The sequence below is a fragment of the Mastigoproctus giganteus genome, chromosome 8 (assembly GCF_048544385.1).
Source record: "Mastigoproctus giganteus isolate SK-2022 chromosome 8, ASM4854438v1, whole genome shotgun sequence".
Lineage (NCBI taxonomy): Eukaryota > Metazoa > Arthropoda > Arachnida > Uropygi > Thelyphonidae > Mastigoproctus > Mastigoproctus giganteus.
The window spans coordinates 190,621,156-190,640,203 of record NC_143582.1 but is presented as its reverse complement, the minus strand read 5'-3'; the positions used below and the strand labels follow the sequence as shown (position 1 = coordinate 190,640,203).

The following is a 19,048-nucleotide window of genomic DNA, read 5'->3' as shown; positions in this document are numbered from 1 at the left end:
TGTCAAGCATCTGTGTAATAAATCATAGAAGTATAAATTAACTTCTTTGTAAGTTACATTGTAAATAGAGGTTGGTTTTAAGCTGATTGATTTCAAAAATAGTGTAATAGTTTTTTAGATTTGTACTTTTTGAAAATTGCAATCAGAAAATGAGTTCTATGAAATTGTGGTAAACATATTAGTTTCAAGTTACTTACATGTAACTTTAAGTGTGATTATAACCAAGTTTTATTGCTGGGAGCACTTCTTTACTTCCTGTTTCTAAAATATTGTAGAAATAGTTTGCATTTGTATAAGTGTAATGATCTTTGAAACTTGGTTAAGTTAGCATATTTATATGAGCTTGCTTGATGGTCAAGAATTTGTCCAGTTTCTGTTAACTTTGAAAAGAGGTAACAGCAACTGGGCACACTCTCTGAAAAGGAAACTATTTCCCCCCAGGTATTTTCTCTTGAGTAATGGTTGATTGGAATTAAATTACAGATGAAATATTGAAGTAATTATAGTGGGGGGGGGGGTGAAGCAGTTTGGCAATAATCTGAAACCTATTATTTTTGTGCAACTGAAGAAAAATTTTCCATCAGTACAGTAGTAAGATTTAGATATACATTTCTATCACATAAAAGATGATCATTTGTCATAATCAGTTACACCTGTTTCATTTTTTTTTAATTACATCATGACCTTTTTTGCCTTGGTGCATACTCCAAACAACCCAACACTAAATCTGTTGCAGTGGTCATTTCATTCTTGAAGGAATTTTTTGAAGATCAAATGTTGGCAGAATGACAAAAAAAAAAAAAAAAAAAAAGGTGGTCATTAGTTTACCATGAATAAAGATTTTTGAAGATATGAAGATATATCCAAAACTGAAATGGACTTTTTTTTTTTTTTTTTTGCTTCTAAGACCTCATGATACACCATTTGAAGATGGCACATTTAAATTGACTCTAGAATTTACTGAAGAATATCCAAATAAACCACCAACAGTGAGGTTTGTTTCCAAGATGTTTCATCCAAATGGTGAGTTTGTTGAATATTACTTTTAATTTTGAATATTATTGATGTCTAATGTTTTTAATAGGTATTTGGTAAAAGATCTGGGGTCTATAAGAAATAAGTAGAATAATGAGATTAGAAATGGAACTAGGGCTGCTTGTGTTCTTGGTAAAATACATGGAAGTGGGTATGCACGTCGTAAGATTGGACTTGTATATTGCCACACAAAAAAAAAAAAGTGCCTTGTGAACTATGCTGCAAAAAAATAGATTTTATATTAACATCAGAAATGTTTTACTGCCGTTTTAGTAAAGGAATTTCAGAATACTAAAATGAAGCATTCTTAGTATAAAGAAGAATCTATCTCTTGCCAAAATCTCTGAAAGCTGATGATTTCAGAAGAAAATTATTTGACCAATATTCTTTTAGAGGCAGTTTCTTATTATTCATCATAAGCATAAGTACAGCAATAAAACAATAACTTAACAAGTTACCAGTGTTTTAACAAGTGTAAAATTTCAGTTGCATTTTCAATTATGCTAATGGCATAAGTGTTTCTCTTCTACTACTAATTTTACAGTGACTTCTGCTAAAATTTTTTGGAGAAAGTTGACTTCTTTTGGATTACTAGTCATTGGGAAACACTGTTTTCCTAATTCCTGAATAGCTGTTGTCAAACTTATGTATTTTAGGATTGAATTTATTCCTATGACATTTCATTTGGTATGTTTCCAGCATCTCTTTCTTCACAGGCTGCTCAATTTCTCCATCAGAATCAGGATTTACCTAACCACGCTGGAGTTCTTCATTGCTGCTAACCTCTATTTCATTTAATGAAAAATCTTTAGAATCTTTGATAACAGATTCATAATTTTCATATATTTCTGACATTATACAGTAAAATATTTTAGTTGGAATCTAACTGCAACTTGGCTCATCTGCCATCTTCAAATGTTTATGAGTACAGTAGAACTTCGATTGTCTGTCAGTCTGTTAACCGTCACTTAACCCCACTACTGTAATGTATTGTGATATTGGCACCGTGTGTCACTCAGTCTTTGTTTACACCTCATGTATGTGGTTGTACTTTAACCTTGTTTCATATTTTAATAATTTTTATTTAGTAAACTCATTGAAATGACAGAAACATACGCGAGTAGTGTTGGGATTATCACAAAAAATTGAAATAATCAAGTGTCTAAGAGTAAAAGTGCTACAAGTATAGCATCAGTTTATGGAATAGGAAGAACAACAGTAAATGATATAAAGTGGGATGCAGACAAAATTGAAAACATGTCAAATGGAAACCACTGACGGTAATGTTAAAAGTCAAAACAATGAAGCTTGCTAAAAATGAACAATTGGATACTAGAACGTAGCCAAGGAATTCCATTGTCGGAACCTATAATAATCAAAAAAGCCATTGAAATCAATAAAAAACTAGGCAGAGATTCTTCATTCAAGGCTAGCATCAGATGGTTGGACAAATTTAAGTTTCACCAGGTATTCGACAGTTGTCGATCTAGGGTGAGAAGCTAAGTGCAGATAGCACAGCAATTTCTGTTTATCGTGAAAAACTACAGAAGGAAATAGCTGATCGAAGTTTGGTTAAAGACCAAATATACAACTGCAATGAGACTGGCCTTAATTGGAAGGCACTATCTCAATGATTGAACATTTGGCATTGGGATATAAGATACAAAAAGATCGCATCACTATAATGGTATGTGCTAATGGTAGCAGTAGTTGTAAATTGCCTTTGCTTGTTATAGGAAAACCAAAAAAAAGTGTAGATCATTTAAAAATATTAATTTAAATGCTTTAAATTAATAAAGTCAGTTAAATATTTCTTTAACTGACTTTATTAATTTGTCAGTTAAATATTTCTCACAAAACAGTGTGTGGATGAGCCAAGATATTTCATGGTTGGTTTCATAAAATATTTGTACCATGTGTAAGATCACATTTGGCATCAAAAGGTTTACCACAGTTTGCAATGCTACTGATGGACAATGCACCTACTCATCCCATATATGTATGTGATTTAAGAAGCGATGGTGGCAAAATATGTCACTTTCTGCCAGCAAATACCACCACTTTGCTTATTGGAGGCTTGAAGTGGGGAAACCCATGTTTAGTCTCTAGAGCAAAGTTTCTGGCATCCCCCTCCCCCCATACTTCTCCTTCAACCCATGCACGGTACTAAGTACTATAGGTTTTGATACCTTTCGTGTTTGGGGTTTTCATAAAAAAAAAAAAAAAAAAAATGACATCTTTCATTCAACCGATGGACCAAGGTGTGATTGAGAGTATGGAATGTCATTATCACAAAATGTTCATTCAAAAACTTGTTTCAGCAGAAAATAAATTAGATGATAGAGTTTTGGAAAAGCTACACTATAAAAGATGTAAATTTCAATGTTGCTGATGCCAGGAATGATCTTCCAGTTCAAACAATACAAAGAAGCTGGAATAAGTTGTGATCAGAAATGTAATCAACTGATACAGAAACCATTCCAAAAGAAACTGGAATTTTGCAGTTATGTTCAAATGTTCCTGGTTTTAAAAATATTTCAATGGAGGAAGTAAATGATTGGCTAGATATGGACATTGGATGCAAAATTTTAGACGACGATGAAATTGTGCAAAGATTGATGACAATTTCAGATGATTCTGGATGATTCTGAAACTGAAGAAGAAGAAAAAGCTGCTGATGGAACAACAAACATAATTAGCCACTGTGTAACTGAAACTGTTGTCAAAGTACATTGAGTGGTTTGAGGTACAAGAAGAAGCAGCGCCTCCATAGCCAGGTGGGAAAGAGCACACGCTTCTTGATTAGACTGGGGTTCAAGCCCGTCACCACCAAATACGGAGAATGCGGAAAGGTCAGGGAATGACTACCGCATATTCCCGGATCAATATGGCCTTAGTTGCTAATGCTCCTAAAAACCTAACAACATAACATAACAAGAAGAAGCAGATGGTATGTGAGTGTTACTTTTGTGTAAAATTCATAACATTGCCTCCCAAAAGGCTCTAGGGGTAATGAAACAAAAAAAAATTGACTTTTTTAGAAAAAATTTTTTATGACATTAGACCAATATGAGTCAAAATATTAAAAATAGGTATGTATGTGTATTATATAATCTGTACTATGATTTTTTGATGATGCAGTAAGAAATAATGATTAGTTTAATTAATTAAATCTCATTAGGTCTATTGACCTAATGATGACTCGGTCTATTGTATGTATAATGTTTTTAATGTACGTATTCTATTATCCGCCATGGTCTAGGTCCCATAGCCTGACGGATAATTGAAGTTCTACTGTAATGCTTTGCATGTGTGAAGAAACGCACACACACACACACTGTTTATAAACAGACTTCCATTTCTGACATCCAATGTTTGTAGTTGGTTTATTTGGAAGCCAACAGATGGTAGCACCTAACTGGCTAAATTTTCGTAAAATTTAAGGCTCATATATAGTTGAGTGCAGGCTATTAGTGATGAATACGATGCTCATCAATAATTGAGCACAGCACCTAATGGGTTACTCTTGCTTTTAAATGAATATGTTTGGTCCATCTATTTGCATTTATTGATTTATGCATCATATTTTATGTATTGTATATAATTTAGTTTTATTAAATTTAAACTTGTCTGGAATTTTGACCAGATGTGGTGGGGGGAGTACATGATGAATGTCTTGTCACTCAACTGTGGAGAGTTGTGCAAGCTAATGAGGTAGAATTTTTTTAGCACATTCTGTACCTGTTAACAGGAGAAACTGTTTTTACAGGAATGGGATGCTATTTAATAGAAGGGGGGTGCAAGAATATTTGCTGTTCTTTGCCATTGAGCTGTTAGTCAGTGTAACCACTGGTGGGGGGGGTTATACTGACTAATAGTTCAGTGGCAGCCACAAGGAGGCAAAATTGATTCTTGCAGTGTTTCTATTGGGTAATGCATCAACCTGGAAAGGAAGTTGCAGGTGATTATAAAGACTGCTGAGAATTGTCATGTTGCAAACAGATATTAGATTGTGTTAGGAATGCTAATCGTAAAAACAGGCATATATATACAGGGTGATTCACTACCAGTGCGACAAACTTGCAGAAGGTGTAGGGGGCAGAAAGACGAATCAGAATCACATAGCATTGCAGGGTCCAAATTGCCTTCGTCATGTGGTAGAGGACGTTGAACAGGAGGTCGTGTGAACAGCGATCCCGCTGGAAGTCAGCATTTGCGAACCGGTTCCCGAGGCAATAGGATGGATGAGTATTCAAACGTTGAACTGGCCGACATGCACCTCGCGTATGGAGCTACGGACTGTAACGGGCGTGCCGCTCTGCGCTTGTACCAGGAACGTTTCCCGCACAGGCGTGCTCCTCATCATACGATTTTCGCACTTGTGCACAGAAGGTTACGTGAGGCTGGTTGTTTCACGAGAGGTACCATGAATCGAGAGCGAACGATGAGGACGCCAGACAATGACAAGAATGTACTACGTCTTGCAGAAGACAATCAGAGTACGAGTACTCGAGCGATAGGCCAACGATTGGATATTTCCCAATCCACTGTATGGAGGATACTGTCAACAAACCAAATAAGTTCATACCATCTGAAATGTGTCCAATTATTGGAGCCTGCGGATTATCCACTCTGGAGGACTTTTGCTACTTTGTTTCTTCAACAGAAACGGTTCGCAAATGCTGACTTCCAGCGTGATCGCTGTTCACGTGACCTCCCGTTCAGCGTCCTCTACCGCATGACGAAAGCATTTCAGACCCTGCAATGCTATGTGATTCCGATTCGTCTTTGTGCCCCCTACACCTCCTGCAAGTTTGTCGCACTGGTAGTGAATCACCCTGTATATCTACTTGCATTATACGCTAATGCTAAGAGCATTGTAAATGAATTTCAAGTATTAGTTAACAGACATTTATGTGGGTTACAGAAACATGATTGCCACTCAGAAATAGAGGAGTACGATGTGTACTCCTCTATCTCTGAGGGACAGGGGGTGTCATTCTCTTGTTAAGAAGCACATACATATAAGCAAGTGTATCCAGTTTACGTGGGTTACAAGTATGGTTTTTTTTTCCTTTTTTTTTTTTTTTTAGAAAACCTTAAACACAAGGTATAAGAACCTGTAGTATGTTGTACCTTGAATAGGTTGAAGGCTGAGAAGAGAAAAGATACTTCTTGACTTTCTGTAAATTGTAATTTTCAGGAATTATATGCAAAGGAAGGTTTTTGCAGAAAACAGAATAGAAGGAATAAAGGAGGAAAAGTTGCTTGCGAGTTTGGAATTGGGCAGTGAATGGATGTTAACATGGTTATGGTACATGTTCAGAATGATTTAAAAAGAGAGTGTGGAGGGAGAGAATTACAGTCAATTCAGATTAACAGTGCCTGCAGAAGCATATATCATGACTTTTCAGGAACTGAATATCCGAGACAGTGGAGAGACTTTGTGAGAGGTGGATTATTAATTAACCTAACTCTTCAAAGGAGTCTAAAAGAGATTTTGTGTGCACCAGCCCAGATGAGAGAACAGTATTCCATGGTAAGGCAGATTTGACATTTGTACAGAGTAAGTATTTTAGAAGAAAATTAATGTTTGAGAGTGAAAGAGAGAACCCAGTTTGTTAGATGCAGAGGAAGCAATATTTGTGATGTGCTTGCCAAGAGAGATTAGAGGTTAGGGTAATCCCTAATAGAGACATGTGATCTTTTTTAGAGATCAGGGTGTCATCAAAGATAAGAATCGGAGCATTAGACTCCTTTTTGCAAGATATGTCAGGACTCAGTTTTAGCAGAATTGACTAAATTATCTTTGCTCCCATTGGAGAAAGTTTATGCTACCTTTATGGTTAATAAAGAAATAGCCAGTTTGTACAATGTGAAATGCATGACAGCCTCCGGGTACTCGTCCATAGCCACAGAAGGGCAAGGTCTCCCCTACAATCTGCACGCACTCCTCCCTGCTAAACTCATTCCCCAGAGAGGAAAAAAAAACTTGTATAAGATGAAGAGAGGAAGGAGAAAAGAGGACTTCCCCAGCCCAGGGAAGCTCCAATCTAGGATGGATTACTAGAACAACAACAACAAAAAAAAAACCTATATAGGGTGAGAGAGTTGCTGGCATGGTCTGGAGAGCCCCAGCCCAGGGCAGAACGCAAAAAAAAAGTTAAATTCTGCAACCTGGTCAAGGAAAGTAAGAGAGCATCGGCCAGGATGCTGGCAGACAGGATGATAGAGAGGGAAAAAAAGTTTTTAATCCTGCAAGGGATAGATAAAGACTAGCAGGAGAGTGCTAAGGCCACTCCAGATCAGGGAACACTTCTCACACCCAGAGCAGAGCACAAGAAGGGGAGGGGAGAGAGAGGGGAAAAAATTAAATTTATTTCCTCCCGTGTGAGACGAAAGAAGTAAGTCAGCGTTAAGCCAAGCAGCCACTAGTCTCTATGGCATTGGAATTCCCTCCTGGCACTATGGGTGGCTTTCCTGAGTTTTAATTTAGATGTCCACCAGGCACAATGTCTTAGCACAATAGACTTTTTCCTAGCAGACCTGTACACTGCTTTGGATAAAGAATTCTGAATCTTGTGTCCCAGTTCAACTGTTGAGATGTACTCCAGGCCCTGGATTTTCGAATCGGGGAAGTCATTCTGGATGGTGTTGTCAAAAGCAGTCCAGTTAACTGTTTTGGTGGAGAACCTAACAAAATCCATGGTCCTGTTCATGTATGTTGAGTCTTTCAAGTTCAGGCAGAGGTTGAATAGGATCACTCTATGGTCACTGAGTGTCCAGTCCGGAATGACAGTTCATTTTTCTGACTGTGGTTCTAAGATCCTTAGTCAAGACTGTAATGTCAATGTTGGACTGACCTGATGGCTGCAGAAGGTTGTTAGCTGGCTGGGCTGATTGTGGATGGTAAGATTCCTGAACAGGATCAAGTCTTCCAGGAGAAGTCCTCGAGGGTCTGAAGCTGGGGAGTGCCAGAGTGGGAATTTCACATTTCCAAAGTGATGCCAATAGCTGTAGAGCCAAGAAGGTTCAATGTGACTCTTCGATATCCATTGATGGTGGGCAGTATAGGGATATTAGATAGAATGAGTACGAGTAGAACATTATCTGAATATAGGTTGCAAATTTTGCGCATAATCCATGAATCACCAGTACATCGAGGTTTCTGTAAGCACCACAATACAGGATTTTGTGGTAGATTGGATGACTTTTGCATATGTGGAGTATCTCATAACCTTTGCACTGTCGGACATCAGAGTTCTGGAGGCATAGGGGTCTTGGATGGAGATATCTATTGTGTGTTCTATATCTATTGTGTGTTCTTCTGATTTCGTCAGCAACTGTCCAAGATCAGTGACAATTTATTTGCGTTATTCTAAATTTTGATATGGCATTCTGAAGGACCCACAACATGGCTTTGTTAAGGGTGAATCATGCTTTACTAGCTTAGTAGGCTATTTTGATACAGTATTAGTATTGGCTGTATGGTGCAAGGAAGCCTAAGGCTTATGCTTCACCAGCCAAAAGGCGCCTCCGTAGCCAGGTGGGAAGGAGCAGCAGTGCGTAGCACACGCTTCTTGATTAGACCGGGGTTCGAGCCCGTCACCACCAAATACGGAGGATGCGGAAAGGTCATTCAGGGAATGACCACCGCATATCCCGGAGCAATATGGCCTTAGTTGCTAATGCTCCTAAAAAAAAAAAACCAAATAACAACCAAATCACCAGCCAAAAAAAAAAAAAAAAAAGAAAAGAGTAAAATAATAATTAGAAAAAATTATTATTTTGGCACTATAATAGGCTGACAGTTTGGTTTCGATTTAATTTTCACAGAACGGTAAATTCCAGGACATCAGAAATAAATACACAGCAAAATTAGTAATTCAGTAGGGCTGAAGAAATGGCCACCAAAAGAAAAATTTATACAGTTGAAGAAAAGTTAAATATTATCAAAAGAGTTAACAGTGGCAAAACAAAATACAGTACATTTTGCAAGTATTAAATTCCAGGAGGAACAATCCATGGTTGGATAAAAGAGGAAGAAAAATTGCATTCATTCATTCATAGACTGTAGAAGATGAAGTAGGCATCCAAAGAAAGAAAACTAGACTTTGTGAAAACAGTGGTGTGAGCCAATGCTTATACAAATGGTTTCTATAGAAATGTAATGAAGGAGTAACGATAAATGAGGTAATTTTGAAATCACAGGTATTTAAACTTCGTAAGTCACTTGGTGGAAATGATGACACATTTAAAACTTCTGAAGTTTTAATTGTGTCTTGTCTTGATTAGTCTTGTAGGTAAATCTGAATTTGGTGACATTACAACAGCAGAAGTGTTTCCTAAAATTTCTTCATAATGGGATTCTAGGTGGTGAATTCACAGATGGACAGTTGTACAACTGTAACGAAACAGCCCTCTACTATAAACTTCTTCCCAACAAGTCACTGGAAGGCACCGAACAAAGAGGCATGAAAACTAACAAAGAGAGAGAATAGCTGTGTTACTGTGTGCAAAGAAGACTGGAAATCACAAGCTAAAACTGTTGTGCATCAGTAAAAGCATTATAGCCATAGTAGCTTATGTGCCATTAAACTCCCATAGCATCAGTAAAAATTGAAGCCCCCTGGTGTTTTAAGCATGTCAACTGGAAACCTGTACCCATGATTTATAAAAATAGTTCCAATGCTTGGATGACAAATGATATTTTTGTTTCACATTTGCAAGTGTTTATACCATCGGTGAAATTCCACTTGCTTTACAAAAACTTGAAGGGCTCTGTTATGGTTGGATCACTACCCAGCTCATCCTTTGTCTGGTGTCCTGGAAATTGAAAGATGGCAAGGTCAGAGTCATGTTTCTGGGAAAAACAACTTCACTAATTCAACCCATGAATCAGGGCATTATTTGAGCCTTCAAAGCCTATTATCGTGATGAGCTACTTGCTGGTGTTGTTAACTCAGAATTCAAGTCCTAGAATTTCTGAAAACATTAACACTGAAAGACATTGCATACAACGTTGGATTAGCATGACAGAAAGTAAGCAAGCTCAACAGCAGTTCAAAACTGCTGGAAAAAATGAGATCACTAATTCAGAACCAGAAGTTGCAGTTGAACTGTTGAAAAATGGTCATGACCTCCTGGCTGAAAAACCACTTTGTTCCTTCTAACACCTCGATTCAGGCTTCTAAATGGATTCTGATCCATTTTCCAAGAATCTTTAACAGTGGGTTCAGGATGCATATCCTCTGCAATTTGAACAGCTTTTATATTTGCCCTTATAAATTGATGTAATATATCATGTCATTTCTTTCAGTATACCATTTAAGTTTTTATATCAAAACAGCCACTCTTCTTCCTCCGTATTTCAGAAGTTCTATATAAACTCGTCCAGATGATTTGCCATTCCTTCCCTCCTTTAGTAAGAGTTCCACTTCCCTAACAGAAACTTTTAAGCCCGAGTCTTCCACACCGAAATCCTCCACTGTCTTGAACTCTTCCCAGGTTTTCATTTAAAAGTCCTTCATAGTACTTCATCCAATCTTTCAGAAGTATTAATTGCAAACCAGCATTGTGTTTATTCTGCTTTCTCAAGTCTTTAAGGACCTTCCACAATTCCGCTGATCACTTGAAGCCCAATTTGTTATTAATATTTGTGCACTTTCTTTCCCAGTCTTCATTTTTTGCTTCTACTACCAACTAATTGGCTATTTTCTTCTATTCAACGTAAATGTTCCTAAATGCATCATTCCTTTCACCCAACCATTTGTGATATGTCAGTTTCTTTTCCTCTACAGCAGCTCTTACTTTCTCTGTAATCCGGGTCGTTTTTGGTCCTTGGCTCTTCTTTTTGCCTAGGATTTCATGAGCTATTTTTTTTACAATATTTTTTAAATATTCGTAGATTTCTTCAGTATTACCTTTTATCTCTTTGTTAATTGCAGCATCCAATCTCCAGGGGAAGTTGTTTCTAATGTTGTCATTCTGAAGTAGTTCAACATTAAATTGAATTCAGCTCCTCTTTCAATAATGTAATCTATAACTGATCTAATTTGTCTTGTCTCCTGCGACCAAGTATATTTATGGATATCCTTGTCGGAAAAATGTGTTCTCAAGTCAAACTCTTCACAAAGATTGAATAGTCTATCTCCTTTGTCGTTCCTACTCTTGCATTGAAATCCCCCATTAAAATATCTCTTTGTTCTTAGGGATTTTTTTCTATTAGTTCTCTCAGATCCCAAAATACATATTTCTCTCCCATACATTGTCAATTCCAGTGAGATCATTCTTTCATTAATAAATTGCCAGTTTTTGATGTTATGTCTCAATTTCTTTTTAACAGCAGTAGAAACTCCTGCTCTTTCACTCTTATCAACTCCACTCCAAAAATGGCAGTATTCTCCCATTATTTCCTCTCCACTCCCTTTTTCTTTGTCTCCAATAATGCAGCGATGTCTAAATTGAATTTTTGCAGTTCATCCAGAAGAAAGTTTCTTTTGTGCATTAGCATTAGTAGAGGCATATGATGCAAGAAAGCAAGCTTATGCAGCATCAGTGAAAAAAAAAAAAAAAAAAATTCCACTTCGCCCCTCCGTTCATTCGAAATACCTGTCCAGCTGAGCCTTAAATTTATTTAGGCTATCAACTTCCACAACACGGGATGGAAGTCTGTTCCACCAACCAACTACCCGCTGGCTAAAGGCAAATTTCCGCACATCTGTCCTACACCTGTCTTTCCTCAATTTGAATTTATGCCCTCTCAGGTGATTATTCTGAGCAAGAGGAAGAATCATATCAGCATTGAGCATGCTCAAACCATTCAAGACTTTATACACCTCGTCGGTGCCTAGTCTCCAGACACTGTAATTTGCAAAACTTAAGCCTTTCTTTGTAAGAGTAACCCTTTGTTCCATTCACTAATCTTGTTGCCCTTCTCTGCACTCGCTCCAGCAGCTCTACATCCCTCTTGAAATGAGGCCTCCAGACCTGTATACACTACTCTAGGTGGCCTGACCATTGCCTTATACAAGGGAATAATCACCTCCTTATCCCTGCAAGAAAAATTCCTGTATATCATTGACAAGACACCATGAGCTACTCTTGCAGCCCATCTACACTGCTCAGAGAACTTCATATCTGCCTGCACAATTACCCCCAGGTCCTTTTCATTCTCTACCCCTGTCAGTGTAGTAGCACAGAGTTGATACATTGCTCTTGGGTTGCTGTTTCCCATATGTAGCACTTTACATTTGTCATGTTAAACTTCATTTGCCACTTCTCAGCCCATCTGCTCAACTTTTGCAGATCCTGTTGCAGCAGCATAGCATCAGTAGTGTCCTTAACAACCCTGCCAACCTTTGTATCGTCTGCAAACTTGGACATTAAGCTTGATATACCATCATCAATATCATTTATAAATACAAAAAACAATGGACCCAACACTGAACCCTGAGGGACTCCACTAATAACATTAGTCCACGATGAGCAGTGTCCATTGATTACCACTCTGTCTTCTCCCCCTCAACCACCCTTTTATCCATAGCAGCAGTTTTCCTCCAGTGCCACACTGCTCCAATTTGTGCAGCAGTCTTCCATGTGCAACAGTATCAAAAGCCTTTCTAAGATCCAAGTATATAATATCAGAGTTATTCCCTGCATCCAGTTCTTTTGTGACTGCATCATAGTATCCAATAAAATTGGTCAGGCAAGACTTCCCCTTAACAAAATCGTGCTGTGTCCGAGCTATAACTGAAGTCTTGTCTAGATGATCCTGCAGTGCTTCTTTAACCAGTCCCTCCATTAATTTTCTTGGAACAGAAGTTAAACTCGCAGGTCTATAATTACTTGTGTCAGCCTTTGATCCTCCTTTGTGAATTGGGGTCACATTTGCACTCTCCAGTCTATGGGTACCTCCCCTGAGTCCAAGGAAGCTCATAATTATGGCTAAGGGTTTGCTTACTTCCTTTGGTGCTTCCTTTAATATAACTGGATAGATCCCATCCACCCCATGTGCCTTTCTTGTTTATCTTCAACAATTTCTCCACCACTTTACTCTCAGATATTACAAGATTATCTAGCCTACTGCCAGAGTTGAATATACCTCTGGCATTTCCCTCGCTGAATAACTCCTCATGTGTGAGTGTCAATGCAAAATATTCATTTAGTTTGTTAGCTACCTGAGCAGGATCATCAACAGTTAAACCGTCGATATCAAGTGGACCAATCTGATTCATCCCCTTCCTTCTAGAGTTTACATAAGTAAAGAACTCTGCTGTTTTTCTTTGCATCCCTTGCCAAAGATTTCTCATAATCTGCCTTCGCCTGCCTAACCTCCTTTGTAACTTGGTTACAGATCGACTTGTATCTATCATAGACTTCTGTGTAATGTGTTAATTTATATGTATCCCATGCATTTTTCTTCTCTGTCATATGTCTCATTAGTTCATCTGACATCCATTTAGGCCTAAACCTTGAACAATATTTCTTAGTTGGTATGTAAAGCCTAGTAGCTTCCAAGATAAGTTCTTTGAATGCTTACCATTTTGAATTTGCTGTTGGTAACATCATCAGTTGGTCCCACTGTATATAATTTAAATACTATCTCAGACCATCGTAGTTGCCTTTACGAAAGCAAAAACCCTTCCCTTCCCTTTACCCCTGATGGTAGTTACCTCTTTGAGTAAATCCCACTTCAGCACACTGTGATCGCTGCCACCTAGTGGTTCCTTTATCTGCAGATTCTTAATGCATGAAGAATCGCTACTGGTAATCAAATCAAGGGTATTACTCTCTCTAGTTGCCTCCCGAACATGCTGATGTAGAAAACAATCATCCAATAAATCCACAAAAGCCTTGCTAGTGTGTGAGTGACCAACCCACAAATTCCAGTCAATATCTGGGAAATTAAAATCCCCCATTATTAGACTGTCTGATTTACTGGCCCACTCTATTTCCCTGTACAGTTTCATATTATACTCATCAGAGTCATTGGGCCTATAGCTCCTACTCTCAATTTTGATCTCCCAATGCTTATGTCACACCAAACTGACTCGACACTGCACTGTCCAGTGATGTCGACTGGCTTCACTTTCTTGGATTCTATGTTTCTTAACTAATAACATAACCCCTCCTCCCCTTCTATCCTTTCTGTAGATATCGTATCTCCCAAATTCCAGTTCTGCCTTCCTTATATCTGTGTGGCACCATGTCTCTGATATCCCAACAAACAACAGCCTTTGATGCTTTGAGCAATACCTCAAATTCATCAAATTTATTTACCAAACTCTTAGCATTGGTGTACACCAAGTATACATGCACCTGTTTCTATTCTTAGCTACCCTAACACAGCCCATGTGTTAACTTGTACTGCAATGACTCCCAGCAGTCTCTAAAATATCCTGCATCTTGTTTTTCAGGCTTCTGCTCATTCCAATAGAAGCAGTGCAAGAATCACTTTCACCTCTGCCAGTGGCTACTGTTAATCTATTAGTCCCTGTATCCCCCCAAGCTGGCAGTTTTTAGTTGATAGACCTTGAATATTCAAGCATCCCAAAGTCATTGTCCTTTTCCGTTTGCCGAGTCGTTTTTGAAAGTGCAGTCCATTTTCATTTCCACTTGTAGGTCGTTTAGCATTTGTGTATTTTTAACACTGAACAAGGAGCTAGCCCGCTGCAGCAACCCCCAACCTAGAGGACCAGGGTATCTCTCTTAGTCTGGCTTGGGAGGTCCAACTAGTAGCTAAGATACTGTTGACCTAGCTCTCCAGGCCATCAGGATACACAAGCACCCCACTGCGACAAGGTGGAGAATACCATTAGTAAATAAGGTATTTATTTACCAAGTAAAGTGCATTTATGTTTAACAAAATTGGAGGAAAAAATAAATTTTTTTGCTATAATGTGCTTTGCTTATAATGCAAGTATTAAAGTTGTTGCCTGTGCATCTGCATTATATCAGGGTTGCACTGCGTGTAATTTTGTCGGGCTGTTCTCCACTATCACGATCTCAAAACAAATGCTCACAGCATTTTGTAGTACTTATTTATGAGAAAGCATTCTCACTATCAAAAAAGTTAATGTTCTTGGCTTATTAACTAGCACTTACATGCTGTGCTATGTATTTCACTTTCTAGTTTGAAAGTGGAAATCCAGAAACTAGCTAGAAATATCTAATCTCAGAAATCTTAATAGGCTGATTTTAAAATGCATCATTGCAACTGAGGATTTCCATAACTTGATTTTATAGAGGTTATTAGTAAATATGCAGAATGAAAGAATGATGGTAAACCTAAATAAATAATGTAATAAGCTGTACAATATCAAGTTAAAATAGTAATATAGTTTGAGACATCCATATGACATCTCTTCATGTAATTTTTTTTTTTTTCTTTTTTAAAGGAAAGACTCTTAGCTTAATTTTGTTTTTACATATAGACTATAAAGTATTTAAGGGCAAAGGCCTCATGCTACAAGGTAGACAACAGGGAACCTACATGTTTTTATGTATTTAAAACATTGCATAAATGTAATAAATAAAATTAATAAATTTTATACTCTAGTTTCAAATGTATTCCTTTATATATAAAAATAGCCACAGTTTTTAGAATTACTAAATGGATGTATAACATATGGACACCGTTTTTTTTTAATGCAGATGACTCCTCTACACGTTTCATTATATTACTCAGTCAAGGAAACAGTATTGTTTCCATGTTGCACACAAATCATGGGTAGTATTGTATGTTTTTTTCTTGAAAAAATTAATTGGAAATCAAAATGGATTTCACTACTTTTGCATGTTTCCTGATAGTTTGCAGCAAGTAATATTTTCTGTTTTCGTGTAAAGCTAATTTTATTAAAAACTTATATAAGCAATGTAATTTTCAGTATTCTACACCTAACTAAAGTAAGTGTAAAATTGATATATTTTTCATTATGAAGCTAGAAATTGAATATGACAGTTTGGGTGAAAAAGTTGCTGACCCCAGGTCTAGATCATCAAAGATCCTGTAACCATGTGACTACTAATCATTTAAGCCTCTAGAGGTCTATACCACAGTTTGCGCAGTCTTCTGATTTGTCTTCCTTTCTTTTTAATTTTTTTTTCAGTATATGCAGATGGGAGCATCTGTTTAGACATTCTTCAAAACCGGTGGAGTCCTACATATGATGTATCTGCCATTTTAACTTCCATACAGGTGAATATAACTTTTTCTTATGTCCTTTATTAAAAATATTTTACAGAATGTTTTGATTGCCTCTAATTAAAACTTAAATGTACAATTTTGATTCTGATTAGAATTAGCAAAATTATGTAAATTAGTTTTTAAACTGTAAACCATGTATCTTTTACTTCATTTATCTACTTTATCTGAGCTTTTTCACAAGATTAGACAGGAGGTTGTTTCAATATCCAACTTTGATTTAGATAAAGACATTTTATCTAATTAATGGTTATGACAGTACTACATATATTTAAATCACTGAAGTTTATCACTAAAGTTGTTTTAGATAATAGTTATCAGTGGTTAAATAAATTTAATCATTTATGAAGTTTGACTTCACTCTTTTAGAAAACTAGTTACCAGCTAAATCAGAAAAATAGTGAAGTTTTATTGATTTAGATTTAACATAACCATTTTTATATTTTAATATAAAAATGCTACATAAATTTAGTTTTGAAATGCTTTAGTATAGAAAGTGTTAAGTTTTATTTCAAAAGGAAATTTATCTTACGTGAAATTAAATCATGTCTAATGTACAAGTAAGTGAAGTGTTCTTCTGTAATGTTTACAGATCATTTACATTTATTATTTTTTTATATTAATTTAAAAATTTTATATTATGAGAAATAAAAAATGTCATTTATTGTGAACAGAATAAAAGTTTCAAATGTAAAAGATCTTAATGTTGTAGCACTCTAAATTATATATGGCTTTAGATAAGCAGATTGAAATGTTTCTTGTAATTAGGCATACATAAATACTTCTATAACTGAGCCTCTAACAGAGCTCTACTCCTAGTGTTCAAGAGAATGCAGAATCAATCTGGTATGGCATGTGTTTCATTTCATTGGAAGCATGCTTTTCTTTCCCTGAATAGTAAACAGATACTATTTGTAAGCACAAAAAGCACCCATCTGCACTGGCATGCCTATTGTATTAACTTCTCACACAGTTCCTGTATTTTATAGCTGAAGGTGAATTGTAGTAAGCAGTTTTAAGTTCTGTGTTTTATTGTAAGTGTTGATTTTTAGTTACAACGTTACAGAAAAATCCATATAACCAGAATTATACTTTTGCATGCAGATTTATATAAAATTTACAAATATTAATATCATTTTTATTTTTCTTAGTCACTTCTGGATGAACCAAATCCTAATAGTCCGGCCAATAGCCTTGCAGCCCAACTTTATCAAGAAAATAGACGAGAATATGAAAAAAGAGTTGCAGCTATTGTAGAACAAAGCTGGTTAAATTTTAATGAAGATGAAGAAAAAGAAAGTAAGAAAAATTCTTAGAACTTGGTCATAATTAGTTTGCAAAGAAAGCAATGATCTGCACCATGTGCTGTCTGTATAGGCTTGGCCTTGCATGACACTGGACAGATTACAGCTGACTTCACTTGTGCATGGTGAAACCATCAGTGTTGGTTATCAGCAAGGTCAAATTTATTTCATGTAAAAGTCTGTTTGCTGTTGTGAATCCATATTTTATAAGGTCTGTATTAGCATTTATGTATATTCAAGGTAGAAACTTACTGATTTGCCTTTTTCGGTCATACCAAAAATCTGCCAGATCAGTAGTAAGAAAATCATGTGTTTGTATTATAAAATGTATTTCAGAGTAGTATCTACTGCTGTCTGGCATGTATTTCAAGCAACTATTCGTTAAAGCTGGCGTCAAAGCACTAAGATAGATATTTCTTAGGTGTGTTATCTGGATTTGATCATATTTATTGTGTGTAAAAGGCAGATGATGATGGAGATCACAAGATTTTCGTAGCAACAGAATTTTAAAAGAAATTATACCCTACCTGGTGATGTGCATATTCCTAGAAATTCCAGTTTTACATTTAACCTTCCAGTGTGATGCTTAATGTAGCTTTTAACTGACAGTGCTTAGTGTTCATTATATGGAAGGCAAGGAAATACTGTAGTTACAGTTTATGTACTTGAATATAACTTAAATGCCTTGAATGACAGGGTAAAAAAAGGGCGGTACAGTGAATTGCACTGCCTTTACTACAGTTTTGTTGTTGTTGTTATTATTTTGGAGGATTATTATAATATTGGCTTACAGCTTGATATTTATAGTGTGAGTAATAAAATTCCTTGTGTTATAAATTTCTGTACCTCATTGTAACAACAGTTGTAACCAGTCCTTTCAAATTTTCCTGTACAGTATTGGTAGAATTTCTATTTGTATATTGTCAATGGACATAAAAAACAATGCATGTATAGTAACCCCCCCCTCCCAACACCTCGAATTTAACCTGCTGCTATAAAGGAAGTAAAATTACATTATAAACTCATTGATTTGTGTATTGTTTTTCATTTATTTAACAAATTATATGAAATATTTCGAAGAATACTGTATTTAAAGCAGTCTGAAGCAGTCAGGTGACAAGAATAACTCAGCTGAATTATTCAAAATACCCATCAACTCACTTGGAAATGCATAATTTAATTTGGGTTATCCATATTATGTGTATATGAGCATAACAAAGTCTAGTCATAGGGAAAGAAAACAGAAAAATCATGGGGATCCTAGAAATAATTTAAATTTGTGGAAAAGTTAGAGTATGTTACAATTAGGTACAAGTAATAAAATTCCAAAATCAAAGTAAAAAATGAGCATACTTATATTTGATTATCTAAGTTACAGCATATCTATATTGAGAAATGGCATATTGTACATTAGTAAATTTTCATCCTTAATGGAATGGCTGTTATCAACAAAGTTGAGAAGGAAACTGAAAACAAGCATTACATGTCAATACTATTTACTTAC

General features: G+C 36.3%; 1 protein-coding gene across 1 annotated transcript in view; it reads left to right on the top strand.

Annotated features, from left to right (window-relative positions):
* The window catches only part of LOC150082103 (ubiquitin-conjugating enzyme E2 A-like), a 63,837-nt gene extending 45,267 nt beyond the window's left edge, over positions 1 to 18,570 (top strand). The window contains exons 3-5 of the mRNA XM_090379104.1: positions 908 to 1,023; positions 16,146 to 16,234; positions 17,392 to 18,570. Coding sequence (XP_090235230.1) covers positions 908 to 1,023; positions 16,146 to 16,234; positions 17,392 to 17,556 — 370 coding nt within the window. The 3' untranslated portion in view covers positions 17,557 to 18,570. The remainder of the gene's footprint in view (positions 1 to 907; positions 1,024 to 16,145; positions 16,235 to 17,391) is intronic.
* The last annotated feature ends 478 nt before the right edge of the window (positions 18,571 to 19,048 follow it).